Source organism: Alosa pseudoharengus, unplaced genomic scaffold (assembly GCF_046254945.1).
Source record: "Alosa pseudoharengus isolate Yale_2024_CS ecotype anadromous, Long Island Sound unplaced genomic scaffold, YU_APseudo_1.1 YU_APseudo_1.1_scf_12, whole genome shotgun sequence".
Taxonomy (NCBI): domain Eukaryota; kingdom Metazoa; phylum Chordata; class Actinopteri; order Clupeiformes; family Clupeidae; genus Alosa; species Alosa pseudoharengus.
This window is the reverse complement of record NW_027468587.1, coordinates 7343505-7366765: the sequence shown is the minus strand read 5'-3', so window position 1 is coordinate 7366765 and position 23261 is coordinate 7343505. Positions and strand designations below refer to the sequence as shown.

The following is a 23261-nucleotide window of genomic DNA, read 5'->3' as shown; positions in this document are numbered from 1 at the left end:
ATCTTTCCACCCACTCTCGCTGGCTCCGTAAGTGGTTTGTTCCAGTAGGCGGTGTCGCCTTCCACAACTATCCATCCCACCACCGCCGCCTGTGTTAGAGACGTAGGACTACAACTAAGTTATCATCATGGCATCGGTCTGTGTAGCATCAAGAATACTTTCAAAACGAGTTTTGTCATCAAAACCCGTAAGTATATAAAAAAGTTAAGACTACTGTAGGATAATTTTATGTTGTCTCCAGGCTGACTTGATTAAGCCTTTTGAAATGCCAGTTTCTTGACGGGCAGAAAATTAACCCCTTCCTCGACGTTTCGTAACATCTGAAATTTCACCTTGTGTAACATCATGGGCAAGCTGTTGTCCAGTGTCATTGTGTGTGTTAAATGGTGGAATATAGTAATATATGGTTGCTTTTCATATAAGACTGAAAAACCAATACTGTTTCTTGATTTTTTTACGTGATCAGTCATTTATTTTCCTTCAATTAGTTTCTTATGTGACATAATTGATTCACATTATTGTCGCCTGTAAAGTAGACCTCAAGGTGAAACGTGTCCTTTTTTTGAAGATGTTTCTTCCCTTTTGCCATTTTTGTAACTAACGAATATAATTTTTTGTTGTTATTTGTCCTGTTTTTTAACCAGTGCACGGCAGCAGCGCATGGCACTTCAAGGAACTTCCATTTTTCCATCTATGGAAAAAACGACGTCAAAGTGTCAGACGATGTAAGTTGTATTTAATTCGTGGTGTAGTTGCAGTCCACAGAATGTTTAAGGCCAATGAAGAAAATCTAATCAGCCTTTTGTGTTGCACAGATGTCCACCCAGTACCCAGTGGTGGATCATGACTTTGATGCAGTGGTGGTGGGGGCCGGAGGTGCAGGTCTCCGTGCTGCTTTTGGCCTATCTGAAGCTGGCTTCAACACGGCCTGTGTTACCAAACTCTTCCCGACCAGGTCCCACACAGTGGCTGCACAGGTAGCCTACAGTCCATTTGTTTACTACAGGCCGTGAGCAGCTAGGCTAGTGAGCAACCTCAGTGTTAAACCCAAGAACCAGAATTAATGAATATGGCAATAAATATGGCCATATATCTCTCATTCATCTAGGGTGGGATCAACGCAGCTCTTGGAAACATGGAGAATGATGACTGGAGATGGCACTTCTATGACACAGTGAAGGGATCCGATTGGCTCGGAGACCAGGATGCTATCCATTACATGACTGAGCAAGCCCCTGCTGCTGTTGTGGAGGTGAGATGCGTGGATTTCCCTGAAATATCTATGATTAACACACTCTTTATGAGGAAGAAGATAAAAGAGATGGTTGCCTTGACAACAGTGTTGTCTCCCCTTTAGTTGGAAAACTTTGGGATGCCGTTCAGTCGCACGGAAGATGGGAAGATCTACCAGAGGGCTTTCGGAGGACAGAGCTATAAGTATGGCAAGGGCGGGCAGGCCCACAGGTGCTGCTGTGTGGCAGACAGAACAGGACACTCGCTCCTACACACACTCTATGGACGGGTAAGAGGCCACGACAGAAAACACCACCACAAACCCACACAAAGTCTGTTATTCACTCAGTTGATCTGGCAATTGATACATTTGGACATTTTATGTTCACTCTCACGTCACATGTTCTTTTCTTCTTATGTCTAGTTTTTCTCTGCATATCAAGTTAATATTCCATTAGGGAAGCTTTCTTAGATAACCGCTGTTTTCAGGACACCATATACTTGCTTTCTACTGTACACCAAACTGCATTTCTCCTCCAGTCTCTGCGGTACGATACAAGCTACTTTGTGGAGTACTTTGCGCTGGACCTGCTGATGGAGGATGGAGAATGCCGAGGGGTGATCGCTCTGTGCATGGAGGATGGCTCCATCCACCGCTTCAGGTCCAAGAACACCGTAATCGCCACGGGGTATGCTCCAGTCATCTAATCTGTTACAGCAGTTATCCAGGCACATTAGAAAGCCTTGGAATGAATGGTCACAATTCCCTGGTATCTGACATTTGTCTATGCGTGCAATACACCATTAGCCTAGTTTAGCATAATTCACTTGAAGTTAGCCACACCAGTCAGCCTGTACCTCCATTTTAGTGTAGACTAACTGGTGCAACCCACTTCCAGTGAATTATGCTAAGGTGCTATGCTATAGGCTAATTGTGTCAGAAGATAAGATGAGGATGTAGAAGAGAAGATCAGAATCAGAATAACTTTATTGCCATTTTTTTTTTTCTTTTTCCACATGAAAAAGAAAGAAACAAGGAATTTGACTTGGTGAAATGGTGCAAGAAATATTTAAAAAAGAAATATTTAAATACAAATATAACATATAATATAATATAATATAATATAATATAATATAATATAATATAATATAATATAGGCCAGAGGCAGCCGTGGCCTACTGGTTAGCGCTTCGGACTTGTTACCGGAGGGTTGCCGGTTCGAACCCCGACCAGTAGGCACGGCTGACCCCTCACTGCTCCCCGAGCGCCGCTGTTGCAGGCAGCTCATTGCGCAGGGATTAGTGTGTGCTTCACCTCACTGTGTGCTGAGTGTGTTTCAGTAATTCACGGATTTGGATAAATGCAGAGACCAAATTTCCCTCATGGGATCAAAAGAGTATATATATATATATACTTATACTTACATAAAAACATGACAAAGTTGAGGAGACCAATTGCAGAGGGGACGGAACTGTTTTTGTAGCGTGAGGTCCTGGTCATGATGGACCGCAGCCTCCTGCCAGAGGGGAGTGTCTCAAAAAGACTGTCCGGGGTGGGAGAGGTCTGCAGCAATCTTTCCTGCCCTTGTATGATGGATTCTCTTATCTAAGGGGTAAACAGCAAATAAGCTAGATTTCTAAAAGGTTGGCTTGTTCCTTTAATAACAGCACCACTAGGGGTGGTATTCACACACAATTCTATTGAACAGGGAGCTTAATCAATGCTTTTGTATCCTTCACAGTGGTTATGGCCGAGCATACTTCAGCTGCACTTCAGCTCACACCAGTACTGGAGATGGTAACGCCATGGTAACGCGCGCTGGTCTACCTTGCCAGGACATGGAGTTTGTCCAGTTCCACCCCACAGGTAAGGACCAGTGTGACCCGCACTTGTACTCAGCGCTGAGCAGTCATAATCACAGTGATAACCCCCCCTCGCACGAAAACTTGAAAGAATTAACAGGCCTGTGCAACGTTGATTCATGGAGCATGAATGTCCTTTACCTGGCAGGTATTTATGGAGCCGGTTGCCTTATCACTGAGGGTTGCCGTGGAGAGGGAGGAATCCTCATCAACAGTGAAGGCGAGCGCTTCATGGAGAGATACGCGCCCAATGCCAAGGACCTGGCCTCCAGAGATGTGGTGTCCCGCTCCATGACCATCGAGATCCGCGAGGGAAGGTACAATCCTGTTGTTCACTAGAACTAATAATGTGCCATTTCTTTATTTGCATTTTAAAGGAGATTTTAAAAAGTGATTGTAAGCTTGTGTACCCTCATTTCGGTCTACTCAGTTGTTAGATATTGCCTTCACACATGAATTCTGTTTATGTCCCAGGTAAAACTAAACTTGGGTAATTATCGTAATTGCGTTCACACTCACTCCTCCATTATGATAAAGTAATGGAACTTCTCTATTCCAACTAGGCTGCTAAATTATATTCACTAAATTTCACTCAGTCTACATGTGTTGTGTACATACTCTTTAAACATGCTGTGCTGTGTGTGTGTTGTGCAGGGGCGTTGGCCCAGAGAAGGACCATGTCTACCTGCAGCTGCATCATCTGCCCCCTCAGCAGCTAGCCACCCGTCTGCCCGGTATCTCCGAGACCGCCATGATCTTCGCCGGCGTGGACGTCACCAAAGAGCCCATCCCTGTCCTTCCCACGGTCCACTACAACATGGGTGGAATCCCCACCAACTACAAAGGACAGGTAGCCTTTCTTCCTTCTTTTCTTTTTGAAAGGGGCTATGTACGGTGGCCCTGAAATGCCAAACACAACAGCATAACAGAAAACACAATGGCAAATCAAAAAACACAACAACAAGACCGAAAACACACTTCAGGGCCACCATAGCTATGTGTTGAATTTGAACGCACCATTACATCCTGAATGCCCCTCTTTTTAAACTGAAAAAAACTTTTTTAAAAACTTTAATCTCCCATTTTTAAACTGAATTACAAATACTGCTCAGAGAACCTTTAAATAACCATTTTTAAAAATAAACATTTTGCAACACCACTTTGGCCTCCCAGAAATATTAATATAATATACTCCTTGGTAGCTCATCAGTGATTTCACTCATGTGTTTTTAGGTCCGTGTGTCAGGTCACAGAAGATATACTGATACCGATAAACATTTGCAAAAAAATAGACATTTCTAACACCACCTCTCCTGGTCTCTGTGAAATACTTCGCCCTCTTTTTGGTAGCTCACCTGTAATTGTATTCCTCTCTCAGGTGATCACTCACACAGGCGGAGAGGACAAGGTGGTGCCAGGGCTGTACGCCTGCGGAGAGGCGGCCTGCGCCTCCGTCCACGGTGCCAACCGGCTGGGCGCCAACTCCCTGCTGGATCTGGTGGTGTTCGGACGCGCCTGCGCCCTTACCATAGCTGAGACCTGCACCCCAGGTGAGACCAACCTTGAATATGTCAGCAACGTTTATTGCAAAATGGCAAAAACAATTTCATTTTATTACCTGTGGATATGGTTTTTGGTGTTTTATGCTCCCAGCGCTGCATGGAAGGCACTAGGGTTAGGGTTACGGTTAGGTGCCTTGAAGTCGACGGTTGCAGCGCTGCCTTGAAGTCGACAGTGGGCGCTTAAAACACCATCGAGCATGATTTTCAGACATGAGCAAAATTTTTTACTTGACTGCCATCCCTGCAGGAGAGAAACTCCCAACCCTGAAGGCCAGTTCTGGAGAAGAATCTGTGGCTAATCTGGATAAAATCAGACATGCTGATGGAAACACCCGGACATCTGAGATTAGACTGAACATGCAAAAGGTTGGCACAGAGGGACTGAATGCATGAAAGCCCACGTTGCTGTGAAAGTGTTGTTTTTCGAGATGTCATAAACTCCATTTCTTCCCGTTAACAGACTATGCAGACCCACGCCGCAGTCTTCCGCACAGGAGACGTTCTCAAAGAGGGATGTGGCAAGATGGACGACATTTATCAGACAATGAAGGACCTGAAGACTTTTGACAGAGGTTTGGCTAAGGAATATAGTCATTCTGTTTAGATATATGTTCAGATATGTTTAGACTTTCAAAGAAGTGTGAAAAATATGTATAAACAACAGTGTACAGAATATGTTGAATAATAAAATGAGAGCATATACATGTTAAGGCCCATTCACACCAAGAACGATAACGATAACTATAAATAAATATCGTTCTCGTTAATATGAATGACGACGTTCACACATAAACTATAACGATAACGACATGAAGAACGATATCGTTGGGGATCACTTTCAGAGCGATTTTCACAACGATAAAATGCTAATAGCCAATCAGAACCCATCGAATTTTAGCCGTCACATTTATTAACACAAGGAGAGACTTTGTTTATCGTTGTTCAGTGTGAATGCTTTTATCGTTATGGTTATAGTTATAGTTATCGTTATCGTTCTTGGTGTGAATGGGCCTTTACTGTTCCTGTCAACTCACTGGGTTCCATTCACCTGTCAGGCATCGTGTGGAACACTGACCTTGTGGAGTCCCTGGAGCTGCAGAACCTGATGTTGAACGCTGTGCAGACCATTCAGTCCGCTGAGGCCCGCAAGGAGAGCCGGGGAGCCCACGCCAGGGAGGACTACCAGGTAAGACCAGCCCCAGGGCCCCATGGGGTAGCCTCTCCAGTGAGGAGTTATTAGAACTGTGTTCTTAGAACTGTTATGTCCGAAAATAAACGTCCGAATGTCCTCACAAACGCTAGGATGGTTGTAGTGTGTTATTCGTATGAAACATGTTCTGAGGTTTTCAAGTGTAAGAAAAGGACTACTATTTTTAGTTACCTTTGTCTGCTTCATTGTGAAAACAGTGTATTCACTAGTTCGCCCATCATTATGCTTGCCAAAGTGTGTTTGGCTTGGTAGCTGGCCTTAGTCCTGGAATGCATGTAGCGAGATTGGTAGCGAGCGACTAGTAGTAAGCTACAAGCTACTAGTGAAATGGGGTAGTAAGGGGAGGAGGTGGGATGATTTGCAATGCCGGGGTGCATGACCTATGGACGTATACAACGCATGTTTAAATCTCCTGAGGCGTAGGAGAGCTGAGTTAATTGCTGTCAATCAACTGTATAGGCTCCTCCCGACCTTTGTTTAGAAAACCACATTTAGTGTGCAATAGTCTTCACTTTGGGAAGTGAACTGTGGTTTTAGAAGAGGATGCTTTGTGTTCTTCAGGACCGTGTTGATGAGTATGACTACGCCAAGCCCCTCCACGGACAGGAGAAGACTCCTTATGACCAGCACTGGAGAAAACACACTCTCTCTTATGTGGACAAAGAAACTGGCAAGGTAGCAACACTTCTTTCAGTCATGTCATTATGAGAAGTGTGAGAACTTTCTCATGTGAAATTGCCCCATGATTAGCTAAGTGAGCAAACAAGCTTGATGTAACACTGAATCTATAGGAAATGTGAGTTGTTGGCTTAAAGGGATATTCCACCATTTGGGGAAATACACTCGTTTTCCACCTCCCCTTGAGTTAAACAATTGAGTTTTACCTTTTCCCAGTTCAACCAGCCGTTCTCTGAGTCTGACAGTAGCACTTTTAGCTCCAGCTCATTGAATCAGATTAGACCGTTAGCATCTCTCCTATAAGCTAACGGTCTAATCTGATTCAATGAGCTGGAGCTAAAAGTGCTACTGTCAGACTCAGAGAACGGCTGGATGAACTGAGGAAAAGGTAAAACTCAACTGTTTAACTCAAGGGGAGGTGGAAAACGAGTGTATTTCCCCAAATGGTGGAATATCCCTTTAATCAAGTTAATAAAGTGAAGTTAACACTGGTTGATGGACTCATCTCCTCTTTGTTCCTCAGGTGACCCTGGAGTACCGACCTGTGATTGATGCCTCGCTGAATGAGGAGGACTGCTCGTCCATTCCCCCAGCCATCCGCTCTTACTAAAGACAAGCCTGCCAAACATTATTCTCTGCACATGTGTGTGTTTAGACTTATCCTCATGCCGTCACTTTCTATTAAGTGTGCTTAAAATGTGTGGGAGAGCTGTACATTTGATATTGTCATTCTCACATGCTGATCTGTAAAATATATGAATCCTCCTAGTGGGAGATGATGCATGTTTCTTCTTAAGGTGTCATGTTAGTGAAGAAGAAAACGGTTTGGGTTTTTGGCCAATGCCAACTGACTGTGAGAGTGGCGAGATTGAGTTTTGTGAGAGGAAGTTACTTGGAGTGTTTTTCTGAAACACTCTCGTAGAGAATTGCACAGCTATGCTTGTTTCCAGTGGCCTTCACAAGACACTGAGAACACAGTTAAGTTCAAAAGGCAATATGTAAAGTTGACTTTTGCTCTAAGAAGCTGTTCCGCACAACTGCTTTTAAAAGCACCACTGCTTCTAATGTAAAGCTAGGCATATACACAGAGATGTATCGATTATTATAGAATTCACTTCTTTCACATCAGAGACATCATAGTCAGAGTTCCTCAGATGAAGTGCAGTGGTGTGTGCATAGTTATCCCTTTCCCAGGTCTTTGTATATGGTAGAGTACAAAATGATTCTGTTGTACCCCGTAGTAATCCATTTGTCTGTGCTGCCCACTTCTTAGTGTTTAGCACTAATTAAGAAGGGACAAGATTTATTTGAGGAGGGACCTCAACAGTGCCTCATCACATCAGCTGTAGTAGTTCAATTTTGTTTTGAATTTTGTTGTTTATTGTCTTCAACATGTATTTAATTTATATTATGTTTTTTTGTATATAAAACATGAAGGAAGTCTGAAGGAAGTCTCTGCTGTTTTTGTTTTGAGTTTGCTAACAATATCATGTGTTGTTAATCAAAATAAAATGAGACCAATGCACTTTGCTTTTCTGGTTGATACAGCTTCAATAGGTTTTCCTCAGTTCCATAAAATAGTTAAACAAATAAGGAACACAAATGCACTGTATGTCCCATTCTCACCTACATTTCCATCACACTTCCTTGCCTGTAAGGCACAATCATTGGCTCAGTACATTCCTACACTACACGCCTGTCATCAGTGTGATCCAGTCACCCGTGACACACATATCTCTGTCAAAGCCTGTTCATTGACCAGCTATGGGACAATATGAGGAGGTTGGGTGGGGGCGAGGGGGGTATACATGACCCCTCTTGGTTGGTGTTGGGTAAGGTTTGACAGACAAGTAGGGGCCCATTGCAATGTTTACAGAGCCGGTTCAGCTCAGCTCAGTGAGTGGCGGATCCTAAGGAGGGGCACGCCTCGACAGGCATGGGGAGCATACCTCTTCCACAGGACTGGGGAGACTTCAGGTGTGGGAGACGGCCTCAGGTGAGGCAGACAGAGCAGTTCCAGGGATTTTCTGCTACTGGAAGCCCCTTTTTTGTCTCTTACAGGTAAGTTTGTAATGCTATTTTGACCAACTTTCATGGTCTTTTCTGGTTAGGATTTTGTCATTGAAATCCATGGGAGTAACTGGTCTGGTTTAGATTAGCTGTGGGTCTGAATGTTAAGAGAGCGCTCAACTGCACGTAGCATGCAGGCGTGAGTGTGCACATATGGAATAATATACTATAGGCTAATCTGAAATATAGTTTCTTTATCATGAAAACGTCTCTATCATCATGAAGATATATACAGTATAAATGAAACATGTCATTGTGTATTGAAGCAGGATGGCCTGAGCACAAACTTCTTCATCTCACATTTTCTGTGCTTTTAAGGTGAACATGCGTTATTTGTTTCCAAGAATGGAATGCTCCTCTGTGCCAAAACAAGAGATTGCATATTGGGTCCAGAATCAAACATGTGATCTTGGAAACAGAGTTGTTAAGTGAAGAAATAAAGAATTGTTAGGCTAGGCCAGTGGTTCTCAAACTTTTTCTTTCATTCCCCACTTTGATCAAGGGGGCATTCTCGAGCCCCACCTGTCCCTCATCGCTCTAAGAAAGTGGTAGGTCAATCTTAAAATTGTCAAATTTATTAAAATAATAACAAGTTCTAAATATATCCTCTTCAACAGAGTTAAAATCAGCTGGTGCTGCAGATATAATAATAAATAAATACATAACACACATATTTCTGTTTTCCAGCAACATATTAGGAAGCATAGGCCATTTTACAGCATTGTACAATATATTCAATGAAATACCAACATGCTGCATTAAATGGATCCATAATCCAGTCATACTGAGCACTGCTGGTTGGGAAATATTTTTGAAATAAACTTTGCAGGGATGTGATGTAGGCCTACTGTTTAATGCATGGGATCACAAGAGTGCCTCCCAATCAGACGTTTCAGCGATTTCGCTCAGAAATCTCAAAGGCATAATACTGTCGCGATCGAGGCGCCTGTCCCATACTCAAGTTTTTTTGGTGAATGCAGTAATCTTATTTGCTAGGTAAGGTAGGTGCTTGTCTTTGCCTTGTAACTGGACATTTAACTCAAATGTATCGCTAAGATATATCAAATATATCGCTAAGATAGGCCAGCTTCGTCAAGAAATGTTCATTAGTGAACGTGCTTGCAGATTCAAACATGCGCTCTTCCTCCAAGAAGAGGCGACTCGGAGCTCAAACACGCGCGACAGCACTTTACCTCGGGAAAGCCACCTTGCCTCAGGGATGGATTACTGCACGGGCCTACCGGGCCCAGGCCCAGGGGCCCAAGGGGTCAGGGGGCCCTGAAGCCCAAGCCTTTGCACGGAATCATTGCCTGAATATCAACAAATCAGGATGTAGGCTATGAATCTGATTGAATTTAGTATTGGCCATCCCCAAGATGCACCAGAATACAGGAAATCACATCAAACAAATTAAAAATGTTCTGGGGGAGGACCCCCAAACCCCCCCTCCCACATATACGACAATTAGTGGGGGGCCAATAGATGAATAAAACTGAATTAGTAACTGATATTATTTTTTTTGAGTAGGGCTTGAGAATTTTCTGGATAACGGCTGGATCATGGCGTTTTTGAGCTGGGTTGTCCTTCTGTTGAGCATGCTTCAGACGTCAGCCCAGGACCCAGAGTATGACCATCTAATAATTCGCCCTAGTGGTGAGTCCATTTTCTTTTTCTATCTCCAAATGAAACCACAAATGCTGACTTTTTATCATCATGATGAAGCTATTTGGGTGCATGCAAGCAGGAGCGCCTGCAGGAATGAATGTTATCGCACACATACCATACCTCCCCACACCCTCATGTATAGGTTGGTGTTCATTACATTTTCTTTTTTTTCCTTTTTTTAAAATCTCCTAGATCAGTACTTCTGCCCAGTGGGGGTTTACTTTGCGCTGGACACCTCTGAGAGCGTGGCGCTGCGAGATCAACCATGGGGTAGCCGGGTGGATGAACTGAAGACCTTCCTTAAAGTGTTTTCGGGGCGTCTTGAGGCCTCAGTGATGCAATCTCAGGGGATTCAGTGGACATATGGAGGCCTTCATTTCTCCGACCACGTGGAGATCTTTAGCCCGGTAACATCAGACGCAGCACAATTCTTACGTGAAGTCGAAAAGGTGCGCTACATTGGCCGCGGCACCTTCATCGACTGCGCCCTGAGGAAGGTGACGGAGCAGGTGCTGAGGTCACCAGGTGGGATGCCGCACATCCAGTACGCTGTGGTGTTAACGGACGGCTACAGTACAGGCTCACCCTGTGGAGGGGTCCAGCAAGCCGTCGAGGCTGCCAGAGCAGCAGGCATCAGAGTGTTTGTGGTGGCAACCGATGAGGAGACCTCCGAGGGCGATCTCAAGCAGATCGCCAGCTTACCTGTGGAGCTGTACCGGAAGGATTACCTGGCCTTCCCTGATGCTAGACGACAGGCTACCGTGAACAGGATCGTGGACATTATAGTGAGCCCACATTAAGTCGGTTAAACATATTCGCTCCTTGATATAAACGTTTTTTGGTTGGTAATATTTACAACACTTGTTTTTATTTTTAGGTGAAAGATGCTGACTTCAAGGTGAGAAGCACTCATTCAGTTTGGACAATTATTGTGACAATCATTGTTTTTTTTCCCCAGAGAATTTGTAAATGGTCAACAGGTTAACAATGTGTGTGTGTGTGTGTGTGTGTGTGTGTGTGTGTGTGTAGCCTTTACAGTGATTCAGTCTTGCATATAGACTTAACTATTCTATAAATTAGTTAAATATAATCTGTAGGCCTAAAAGGCTGTGAAATATACTTATGAAAGATATGTCTAAATTTTACAATTAGTTTCCATAAAAGTCATCATTTAACGGGTTATTTAAGGGGGGGGGGTGTCATGCCCTATATTTAGGTTACGTTCACTTTTCACTTTTTTTGCATAATTCATTATTTGGATTTTCAATTCTATTGCATAACATAATATTTATTTTGTTTCACTCTCCCCAGTGCCAAGAACCGATGTGCAAAGAAACTGTGGGGATAACGGGACGAAAAGGATACAGAGGAATTAAAGTATGACCGCTGTTTGCAACTGTTTAATTAGCACAAACACTTTTCTCATCTTATGTATCGTATGTGTTGTTCATTTGTGATTTGTTTCATTCATGTTTAGGGTGCAAAGGGAAGCACTGGTGACAACGGTGACCCCGGAGCTCCAGGGCCATCGGTAGGAATTGTAATTCCTTGATGAAGTCTGAATCATGAGACTAGTCCCATATTTTTCAGCTATCTGGTGCCCAAACCAAGTGCCTTGTGTCTGCCAGACATATTCAGACTTTAGTGTAAAAGGTTGACCACAGTTGAATATTTGTTAGGTGTTGACAGATGCCGTGGTATTTATGTTGCCATTGTTTTTGGTTTACTTTGTAGGGTGATCCTGGTATTGAAGGTCCCATTGGTTTGCATGGTCCAAAGGTATTGGTCATATGGACAGTTATCAGTTATATATCAGTTATATATAACATTATTAGTTGATATGCCTGCAATTATACTGAGTTCTATTTTTTTTAGGGTTTTAAAGGTTTCAAAGGAGACAAGGTATGTGTCTGTTTTTTTCTACTGCACCTTCAATGAGAAAGTTTTGAAATTCTGCTTTTTCTATAAAATTCCTTAATCTGTTTCATAGGGTGATGTTGGAGCACTTGGTCCTAAGGTAAACTGACTGAACTGATCTATTTTCTGTTTATTATTTTTATAAGCCTGTCAGCAAATCTTTTTGTCAGAGTATTTGTCTCGGCAATCGTGATTGAATGTCAAAACATTTTAGTTCAAGCATGTGAAAAATATATTGCTCACAGCACCTTTAATCACCATTTGACATTTTGACATTTAACAGCTGAACGCCTTGGTTGAATTCAATCTCTCTTTTTTTATTAACTGAATATGTCAGGGACGATCAGGAGGTCCAGGCTATAGTGGCATAGATGGAGAGAAGGTACAAATCTCTTTCTTTTTCTTTATTTTCTTTCTTCTTTCTTTTTTTAATGAGGACCCTTTACACTATCTGCCGTAGGCTACGCAAGCACCCAAAGTCTTTGTCAACTTTTTTTTTTCCACAGGGAAAACGTGGAACCATTGGGGCACCTGGCTGTAAGGGTGACCCTGGTATGCCGGTAAGTGGGAATGTAATTCAAAGGTGATTTGCTTAATTACGATACTTTACACTTATTGCATAGTTTATCAAATCTGCTGGGTGAATTTGGTTCTTGGGCTTAATTATCAACAACCTTTTACCAGGATTGAGGACTGAGCCTTTAATTGTGTGTCAAATATCTTCTGTAATAATCTCCCATATATAGGGTGACCATGGTCCTGCTGGCGATTTTGGGATTAAAGGAGATTCTGGAGATCCAGGAGAAAAGGTATAGTTATACTATTTATATATTTTTTGTGCAGATGTGAAACAATACGAGAAGTGATGGAAGATATCGCCATGTTCTTAAATTAAGTTAATTACTGTAATTAACTACTGTAATAGACATTAATCTACAGGTATTTTGATATTTGTAAAACAAATAATTTAAATCATTCAAAAAAGGAGCCTTTAGAGACTATCAGTCATCCATAAAGCATCACAGACTCACTACCCATTTTCTCCTACTGTTGTCTGAAAGTATTATCCAACCCATCTAACCCCTATTTCACCTGTTCCTTCAAGATGCTTCATGTCACAAAATGTATACCTATACGCATAACCTATTCTGATGGCAAAATAATAGGTCAGAACCCAATTATATATAGATTATAAAGTCATTACGCATGTACCGATGCACACTGTTTGCTGTGTTCTGTCTGTGGGATGTAAAACATGAAGTGGATGTACAGTTCTATGGAAAATAATGTCCTCCTAGGGAAGCGAATTTAACGTGTCCCACTCACAGGGTGTTCCTGGGATGAGTGGCAGACCCGGCCCTCAAGGAGCCCGAGGGAGCGCCGGGGAGAAGGTACTCAAATTCTCATAACGAACAGATCACAAAACAGTCTTGTTTAGATCTCACTGTTAAGATATCACAGCATTTTGAGTTACTGGCATGATAAGAACTTGAATTTAGTCAGCAACTGGATGATAAATGTCAGATACATGGCTAACTTGGAACTCTCCACAGCTCGAGCCCATCGGGCAAAGCCAGAAACTGTGGATGCTTGGGAACATTTTGTGTGTGAACTTCTTAGAGACTCTTGAGTTATATCTGCACCCCTCCTTGAACAATTTTCTTTGGTTACTGGCTCACTGGATGACCCCCCCCCCCTCCCTTTGGCCACTATTCCCTGACTTCATGTTATGAGGATGACGGTTTTGTTTGTTTGTTTGTTTTTTGTTTTGTCTTTGTGTTTACTAAAAACCTAATAAAAAGTTAATCACAAAAAAAAAAAAAGATATCACAGCACATAATAATTGCAGTTACATATGATAGGTTCAGTATACCTAGAGAAGTGATGTTGGAATAGCTGTTTCACTGCTGTTTTCAGGATGTTTGGAATAATGCATATCACAACATTATTTATGATAAACTGAATCTACCTGTGCCAACATGTATAAGTGGTTCTTAAACTTTTTTTGTCAGGCAACCCACCAAAAAACAAGTCTCACGACCCCCTTTTCACTGATTTGACAGCACACTGTTAGTTAACCTCCGCCAAGTGTTAACCACCGCATAAAATGAAAAGCAGAAGCTAATATGTAGCAATTTATAATTTGCAACAAGATGCTTAGCACTCTTAAATCTTTGCTCACCAGTGCATTTGTGTGTCTAATGTAGTTATTAGCCTTATAACCTATCCATTACATAAGGCTGTTTTAACCTATCCACTAAAACATATATATAAGGCTATGTTTTTGGGTCGGTCGATTGGGTCAGTCGATTTTTTATCATTTTGAATTTTATATTAATAAAAAAAAAATCAAATTTGAAAAAAGAAGCTTTGTCTCATGTGGAGGGTATTCAGCTGTGTTCATCAGATGCAATTTGACACTAATAGGTCAAAAGGTTATGCGGTTAAATAGATTTATTGGATTTGTGGTGGACATCATCCCTCATAGCCAGTGCTAAATGGATTATTTGAATGTGTCGAATATCCAACATCCAATATAAAACTAACTTTACAACGGTTCACATTGGTTGGTTGTTATGTCAACGCCAGGTGCATTTTGATAACTAGGACTCATCCAAAGAAGGCTACCTGTTACTGGTAAGCTAATTGCCAGAGGTGTATAGAGATTTGAATTTGTGTAAACAGTATCCAGTCCATTTATTTCGGAGGAGGAACATTGTGGATACATTGTGAATTGTAGGCCTACACATAGGGTCACTGAATATCCAATATTTAACCTTTTAGACTAAATACTTTATTTAATTCAGACAAAATATAATTTTGTAATCATTTTCATATAATTTTCCTCTCATATTTTTGGCAACCGCCTGGGTCGCGCCCCCAGTTTAAGAACCACTGAATAGAGTACAGGTGGATTTCAGTTGACGGTGTTAACTACTGTTTGAATTGAGGGTTTTAGGATAACTGAGTTAGGCAGTATTCAACAGATTCACAACAGTATCATTTGATTTTAATTGACTTATTTTTATAGGGTGTTGTTGGGTATGTCGGCAACCCTGGCTTACCAGGACAAAAGGGAGCCAAGGTAATGTATATGTGTTTCCTTGGTTCACATGGGGATATAAAATATATTGGTGTACTTACACAAATGTGTAAGAGAGGCACTTGTTGAAAATAGCAGAAAACTTGTCATAACTGGTACTATTAGCTTGTACTTGTAATAACAGAAGGTTCTGGAAATATTCCACAGATAATAAAAGCAGATTCACAGGTATTGGGCCACTGGTGGACAATAACACGTTGTTAAAACCAAGTATAAATAATTTCCCACAGCCTCTGGCTATCTGGGTTGGTTAATAAAAGCCAAACTCGTCTATACCCATAAAGCCTTTTCCAAACCTCTGTTCTCTAGGGTCCACCTGGGACAACAGGACAGACCGGTGACTCTGTGAGTAAAATAAGATGCAGGTGGAAAAATCAACTGCACTGTATGACAAATAAGCAGGTGCTTTGCAGTTGCTCAACCCATCACACTCTCTCTAGGGTCCCAGAGGAGATGCTGGGAAAGCAGGCCCACGTGGCAAAGCAGGCCCAGTGGGAGACAAGGTGAGGTGCTGTTGATCATGTGTAACTACAACTGTGTTAATGAAGGATAATGTGTAACTACAACTGTGTTAATGAAGGATAATGTGTAACAACTATGTTAATGAAGGATAATGTGTAACAACAACTGTGTTAATGAAGGATAATGTGTAACAACTATGTTAATGAAGGATAGTCTGAAACAACAACTGTGTTAATGAAGGATAATGTGTAACAACAACTGTTCATGAAGGATAATGTGTAACAACAACTGTTCATGAAGGATAATGTGAAACTACAACTGTTCATGAAGGATAATGTGTAGCAATGATGGATGATATTGATGATAATGAAATGATATTCCTGTTGATGCTGCTGGGCTCTGTAGGGTGAAGACGGCCCTGAGGGTGAAAGAGGGCCCAGTGGAGAGAGAGGCCAGCCAGGGGTCGCTGTGAGTGCACTTCCCCAAATGGACATGAACAGAGGAGCCACAGTGTGTGAGTGACCCGGTGTAATTTGTGCTTACTTTTCCCCAACAGGGATCACCTGGTTTTCCAGGAATCAGGGGCGAAACAGGTGAGGGAGGAAGAGCCGGTCCACAGGTGAGCTTGACGATGTGCCGTCCGTCAAAGTTGATCACACAAGAGCTTTCGTAGTGTTGGTAGAGTTCCGGGTCCATTTTTTTGCATAACCTGCGAATATATTATAGGCTTAAGCTACTCATTATGTCTGCATGCCTGCACGAACAAGAAGTCGAGTAAGATAGTGAGAAAATAAGGCTTATGATAGACACACCACAGTGTAGCAAAGTTGTGTAAGCATTGCGTTGCTCTCACTTTTTTTAATTTACTAATAGATACACTTAGACAAATGGAATCAGAAACTATTCTGCCAATGTGTTGCAACATAATTATAAGTATAAGTGTAAGTATAAGTATATATACTCTTTTGATCCCGTGAGGGAAATTTGGTCTCTGCATTTATCCTAATCCGTGAATTAGTGAAACACACTCAGCACACAGTGAACACACAGTGAGGTGAAGCACACACTAATCCCGGCACAATGAGCTGCCTGCAACAACAGCGGAGCTCGGGGAGCAGTGAGGGGTTAGGTGCCTTGCTCAATGGCACTTCAGCCGTGCCTACTGGTCGGTGTTCGAACCGGCAACCCTCCGGTTACAAGTCCGAAGCGCTAACCACTAGGCCACGGCTGCCCATGCACTGATTGAACATTGCAATTAGGTCGATTTTAAACAGGTTTTCTCAGCTTTTTTTCATCTTAAAGCTGATTTGTTACAATTAGATATCAAGATTGGGAGTGTAAGTTTCATACATACAGTCTTAGTTGTAATTACCCTGTATGTCCATCTGGTAACCTCAGTGAGAAGTTCCTGTTAAGATGCTCTTAGATGTCTAGTGGGACTGCTCATAAATCTGCAAATGTTTTCATGACAGCAACAATGGTTTTGGGAAATGGTCCAAAAATCGTACATTCATAAGAGCGCCTTTCCAAACTACTAACGGCTAACGATGCTTTCAGGAAACTGGGCCCTAAGATTGACCTTTGCCTTGTTTTGCAGGGTCCCCCAGGGGAGGCAGGGGACTTTGGCATAAGAGGAGACAATGGAGAGCCTGGTCCTAGGGTATGAATGAGAGGCCCCTACTGGTTGTCACAGGTTGCATGCTGAAACCTGCTCAATCATTTGTCAACACTGAAAACTGAAGGCTGCAGCTGTTTTTTGACACAATGGTGAAAGATGAAATTGCAAACCTCAAACACTTACAAACCCAAATCAGAAAAAGTTGAGACGTTGAGTAAAATGCAAATATAAATAGAATGTGATAAAATACAAGTCTCGTAAACCCATATTTGGCAGCAAAAAGTACATAGACAACAAATCAAATGTTGAAAATGTACATTTGGACTTCATGGAAAATATATGTTAATTTTGAATTTGATGCCAGCAATATGTTTCAAAAAAAGTTGGGACAGGGAATGTTAACCTAATTCACCTCTTCATTTAATACAATTCTGTAAATTATTAGGAACTGAGGATATCAGTTGCTAGAGTTTTGAGAATGAAATGTTGTCCCATTACTCCCCGATATAGGATTTCAGTTGCTCAACAGTATGGGGTATTTTTAGCCATGTTTTTCATTCCATGATGCACTTAATTGGACAAATCTGGACTGCAGACAGGCCATTTTAGCACCTGGACTTTTCCTCTATGGAGAAATACTGTTTACAGTAATTTCCTGTGTATTAGCCGCATTGTGTATAAGCCGCAGGACAGTGTTTTATGCAAGTTAAAAGAAACTATATAAATACCATATTAACTGCCCCCATGTATAAGGTAAACTATGCAGTATTGGCAATTTCCTTACTGTTTTCTCGGTTTTTGCTTCTTTTTCGCTGGCTCTGTCATGACGAGTGTCTGAGAAACTCCATCACTACCTTTTTCTAGCCGGTGCCTGGCGTGTATATGTATTTGAATGCAGTAAAGCAATTCGTTACACTCGTTATACTTCCTGACACTGAGGCCGTCGGCCCACCGGCCCACAGTTGCAAGGGTGGTTTTTCCGCTCACAGGCGCTAGGGGGAAGCGAGACGGCCACCATTCAACCCGAAAAAAGTAATATAACCATTCAAATGACTCTGAAGCTGTTAAATTAAGGTAAATTAAGCTAAAAAACGTGCACATTAAGCTAAAAATCCTGCATAGTGGGCCTTTAAAATCATAGCTGAAGAATTTTTGCAAAATCATAATAAGCCGCAGCTAATAGTTGGGAAATTATGGTAAATATGTGCAGAATTCATTTTGCCATTGTTTTCCTGAAATATTCAACGTCTTCCCTGGAAAAGACATTACCTGGATGGCAGTATACAGTATGCTGCTCAAAACCTGTGTAAATTTTTCAGAATTGATTGTGCTTTGCCAAATGTGCAAGATGCCCATGCTGTAGCGTTGCTGGTATCAAATTCAAAAGTAACATAATATTTACCATGAAATAGTCAAATTTGTCATTTTCAACATTTGATATGTTGTCCTTTTTGCAACTAAATATGAGTTTAAGAGATTTCCCGATTATTACATTCTGTTTTTATTCACAGAATAAAACGTCCCAACTTTTTTCTGATTTGGGGTTGCAATTCATGTCTGTAAAAATGTGATTAAATGTGTGAAAGATTTTGATAATTTTGAACATTTTACAGGGAGACCGCGGGAAGGATGGGCATAAATTCCCAGGCCCTAGAGGCATACAGGTAATTCACTGGAAGTTATTATTAAAATGTACGCATATCTGTGCCATGGAAAAGTACAAGCTTTCTTCTCCTCTTGCCTGCAGGGAGACAGAGGAGAGCCTGGCTTGCCAGGACTTCAGGTAATCCATCCGTGTTCCAACATTATAAAATTAACCCTGAACAAAGTACGAAGTGCAGGTATAAGGTATAGTTCTCTGTTATATTGGTTAAGATTTAACTATTATAAATGTAATATTTACTCTATATTGCATATTATGTTAGATTATATTATGGATATAAGTATACCTATTACACACATTAATGGTAATATAAGCATGTTATGAAACATTCCTGAAATAATTCTCTTTTTCAGGGCCAAAGAGGATTCCTTGGAGAGAAAGGAACCCAGGGATCAAAGGGACCCAATGGGGAATCAGTAAGTGTGGCATACAAATGAAATGAGGAAGGCAGGGGATATTTGTAGGAATTAACACAATGAAAACAATCCAAGAGCTAAGATGGAGCTTCTGCTAAAAATATTGAAAAATATCTAACATGTTTTGAACTGGTGATTTCATCAAACATTTTGTCTGTCCTATCTAAGTGGGTGAAATTATGCTTATGATTTGAGGTGTTTTCATGTACATGTCTTCATGTCCAACACCATTACACTTACAGGATGTGGTGGAGCAGTGGTAGCATCACTCACTTGATTCATACTGTTGTCCGTGTTGCTATGAATAGCTTTTAAAGCATAAGCATAGGATAAAAGCATCAGTCAACTTTAACTTTAACATGTCAGCTGAAATATAGCTAAAATAGAAGCCTATACTGTGTTTATGTACTTTCCATGATCTACTTCCTGACTGTTTTGGCCCTAGGGGGAACCAGGCCCTGAGGGTGCACCTGGAGACAGAGGAGCAAGGGGACCGCCTGGGCCGCACGTGAGTAATGAACATTCCTTTCCACATGGCAGCTCCACTTGGGTCAAGACAAACACCTCTTTCAAGAGTCTTTCAACTTAACTCTGATGTACTCACATGTTTGTGTGTATGTGAGGAGTGAAGCTAGAGAATATGGGTACAAAATGTGAAAAAATAACCTGAATTCACTTTTTTTCAGGGTTCACCTGGTCCAAGAGGTCTTGCTGGCATGTCTGTAAGAAAAAATTAGATTTGTGTTTATTCGTATAGATTCACTGTTGGCCATATCAAAGAGTCAGACTCCATTCTCTTTTTTCTCCTACAGGAATGTGACATCATGAGTGTTGTGAGAGAGACATGTGGTTGCTGTGGTAATATTCTGTCTTAACACTGTTTTGTACTTGAGGTCAACAACCAAACATGCAACACACTGACATATTTTGCTTTTTTTGTCAGACTGTGAGAAGACGTGCCCTCCCTTGGACTTGGTGTTTGTGATTGACAGCTCAGAAAGCATTGGAAAAACCAACTTCAGTCTCGCCAAAAACTTTGTTATCAGTGTTGCAAACAGACTAGGAAAGATGGCCAAGAACATCACTGATCTCTCAGGTAATCTGTCTACATTACGCGGAAGCCCAGACATATGATCTTTGACACTCTAATTAAAACTGGCTTAGAGAAATATACTCAAACCATTACAGAGGTTTCAGTGTAATGTACCGTACCTTTCTAGGTAAGATATTGTAGCGTCGGCGCAAAAAGACTGTGCTACCGTTCTCCGGCGAAAAGCATGCTGGGACACGAGAGCGAACAATCGGGGGGTTTGTCGTTATTCTCTTAAGTTATAAGTGTAAAGTTGGTGTCTTTATCGTAACACTTTTGTCCAAAACAACGTAATTTTAACTAAGGACTAAACAGGACTCACCAGAGAGGTAGCTTACCCCTCCCTTCACTCTTCCCAGAGAAAGTCCACACAGTGATTTGTTTTTGTTTGGGGGACAGGCCCCACTTTGTTTGTTTACAGTTTTCAGAGCCTGGGCTGCCTAGAGACTGTTTTTTTACAGTGTACGCATGGAATGGGCAGCTAGCGGATCGTGAGGAGATGATTGCTGAATGTGACAAAAAATGTTATGGGCTTGAAATTGTGTACGATCGCTGACTGACCCTTAAAAGCACATCTTTCACAAAGTAGCGTTTCTCTTCTTCTGTCAATTTTCTTTTAAGATGGAATAATAAGCATGACTGGTATCACCTCATCATCATCATCATCATGCTTCTTTACACCTTTCTGCACCTTTGTGTTTGTCTGGTTCTCAGGCTCACGTCTGGGAGTGGTGCAGTACAGCCACCAGGGGGAAGTGCAGGCGATCCGCATGGACGACCGCGGGATCACCTCCGTGTCCTCCTTCAAGGCCAAGGTCAAGGCAATGGAGTGGATTGCTGGAGGCACCTGGACCCCTTCGGCCCTCAAATACACCTACGAGACCCTGATCGTGCCTGGGAGAAGACAGGGCACGAAGGTGGTCGCCATTGTCATCACCGACGGCCGCTATGACCCCAAAGACCTGGACAAACTGGAGGGTCTGTGCAGTGGCGTGGAGGTGTACGCCATCGCCATTGGGGACATGTTCAACACGAGCGCCGAGAGGCTGGCACTGGGGCGCATCGCCTGCAACATCAAGGACAGGGTGAAGACGCTGAGCGTGTATGCCGAACTCACCGCCGAGGAGTTCCTGGAGGAAATTGAGCGGATCCTCTGCCCAGGCAAGTCTGTGCGGAACCTGTCGACACGCACGCCTAGACTTATCCTCTCGCACAATTGTCACTGGCTGACGGATCATTAACAATGCCTTGTGTTCGCTCTGTTTTCAGACCCGGAAAACATCTGCCCAGACCTGAACTGTGCCTCAGGTAAAAGCAATCCTTTTTGCTGTCATGTATTTACAAAAGGAGCTGTGATGGCACCTTCCCCAGTCTATGTGCAAACAAGGCCTATTTGCATTTCTTCTCTGGGATCCATTACATGATTCCAAGCCTTGTGGCAATAGCAGATTAAAGAAGTGTGATTGAAAGCACTATCCCAAGAATATTAAGTTTACTGTAGTTATTTTTAAACAGTGAACATCCAAATATCTAATTAATCAAGATACATGTAGGTACATGTAGAAACAGGAGAATGGTCTAACGTTAGTGAGCCTTTAGGAGAGAACCTTTTCATGTAATGGTTAACGAAAATGTTGAGCACATTCTGAGATTTCAATAAAGCTTAAATTCAAAAAAATGTGTTCAAATTTTAAATACAAATGGGAACTCCAACATTCAAACTCAAGAAGGATAGTGAGAGTTTAGGAAAACAGGAAGAGTTCAAGTTGTTTGGAATTAGAAGTTAAACTAGACTGCACTTATAGTTCATGACATGTTTTGACTCCTCTACCTGTGACAGATTTGAGTGTGGCTCCTCTAACTCAGCGGCCGGTTGACCTGCTGTTCTTCGTGGATGGCTCTGAGAGGATGGGCTCTGACAACTTTGTCCGTGTGATGCATTTCATCGAGAAACTCTCCCATGAGATCCCCCTCTCGACCAGGGAAGGGGACTATAAAGGGGCGCGTTTTGCCGTGATGCAGTTTGGCGGGGAGCAGGATCCAGACTTGCTCCTGGATTTTACAGCCAAGCGAAGGTCCTTCACTAACCTCGCGTCCCGGGCTGTGTACCGCGAGTCCTCCTCCACTCTGGGTAGCGCTATCCTCTTTGCGGCCAACAATCTCGTGAATGCTGGTGGCCGGTATCGAGGGGTCCGTCCAGACGCAGAACTGTCCTTTGTCTTCATCACAGATGGGGTCACTAGTGACAAAAGCTTCGCCGAAGGATTGGCGGCCATGCGCAAGACGAATGCTGTGAGTATGGCAATATCAGCAGGGTCAGACATAGACCATGACCGACTGCTGCAACTCGTCTTCAGAGACAAATCGCTGATATTTAACTTGAAGAGCTACAAGGACCTCTCTCACCCAAGGATCATCAAGCATATTGCTCACTGTTTGGGATAACATTGTAGGTCAATATTGAAATGTTTAGAGCGTGCATTAGGGTGCTTTATTATGTTTAATCTAATGATATCATGTGAAATTATGTGAATGTTTTAAACATGTGTGCCGCTGTGTCTATCTAATGACTTAAATGTAGTGATCAGAGGGCTTTGCCTCTGCCTAGTCAGAGCCCTGTGGGGTGGGGAAACAATGCTTAGATTTTGTGCTGTTGCGTTGCAGATGTTGTGCCATATAATCAGTGATAAATAAAGATATGAATAAAAGAC

The 23261-nt window shown here is 42.2% G+C and overlaps 2 protein-coding genes across 2 annotated transcripts; both read left to right on the top strand.

The window, feature by feature from the left end:
- The first annotated feature begins 108 nt into the window (after nt 1-108).
- Nucleotides 109-7882, top strand: LOC143118291 (succinate dehydrogenase [ubiquinone] flavoprotein subunit, mitochondrial-like). The gene is made up of 15 exons (XM_076279370.1): nt 109-187; nt 645-725; nt 816-977; nt 1109-1252; nt 1358-1522; nt 1774-1922; nt 2976-3100; nt 3245-3413; nt 3751-3946; nt 4475-4646; nt 4906-5024; nt 5119-5230; nt 5714-5844; nt 6430-6543; nt 7070-7882. Exons 1-15 carry the CDS (start codon nt 128-130, stop codon nt 7154-7156), a joined length of 1986 nt encoding a protein of 661 aa, XP_076135485.1. The 5' UTR covers nt 109-127; the 3' UTR covers nt 7157-7882.
- A 636-nt stretch (nt 7883-8518) lies between these two features.
- On the top strand, nt 8519-23253 carry LOC143118842 (collagen alpha-2(VI) chain-like). The gene is made up of 29 exons (XM_076279955.1): nt 8519-8607; nt 10144-10269; nt 10474-11066; nt 11159-11179; nt 11593-11658; nt 11759-11812; nt 12016-12060; nt 12157-12183; nt 12272-12298; nt 12536-12580; nt 12705-12758; nt 12945-13007; nt 13527-13589; nt 15230-15283; nt 15611-15646; nt 15742-15804; nt 16169-16231; nt 16320-16382; nt 17361-17423; nt 18995-19045; nt 19129-19164; nt 19398-19460; nt 19906-19968; nt 20147-20182; nt 20273-20318; nt 20404-20556; nt 21265-21711; nt 21820-21858; nt 22391-23253. Exons 2-29 carry the CDS (start codon nt 10176-10178, stop codon nt 22993-22995), a joined length of 3033 nt encoding a protein of 1010 aa, XP_076136070.1. The 5' UTR covers nt 8519-8607; nt 10144-10175; the 3' UTR covers nt 22996-23253.
- Nucleotides 23254-23261: the final 8 nt, after the last annotated feature.

Excerpts from the sequence above, each read along its gene's own strand:
- LOC143118291 (XM_076279370.1), top strand. The coding sequence starts at position 128 with ATGGCATCGGTCTGTGTAGCATCAAGAATACTTTCAAAACGAGTTTTG. Across the intron at positions 4,647-4,905 it reads AGCTGAGACCTGCACCCCAG|GAGAGAAACTCCCAACCCTG; the intron begins GTGAGACCAACC and ends CCATCCCTGCAG. Across the intron at positions 5,845-6,429 it reads ACGCCAGGGAGGACTACCAG|GACCGTGTTGATGAGTATGA; the intron begins GTAAGACCAGCC and ends TGTGTTCTTCAG.
- LOC143118842 (XM_076279955.1), top strand. The coding sequence starts at position 10,176 with ATGGCGTTTTTGAGCTGGGTTGTCCTTCTGTTGAGCATGCTTCAGACG. Across the intron at positions 11,067-11,158 it reads ACAGGATCGTGGACATTATA|GTGAAAGATGCTGACTTCAA; the intron begins GTGAGCCCACAT and ends TTTTATTTTTAG. Across the intron at positions 11,659-11,758 it reads AAGGATACAGAGGAATTAAA|GGTGCAAAGGGAAGCACTGG; the intron begins GTATGACCGCTG and ends ATTCATGTTTAG.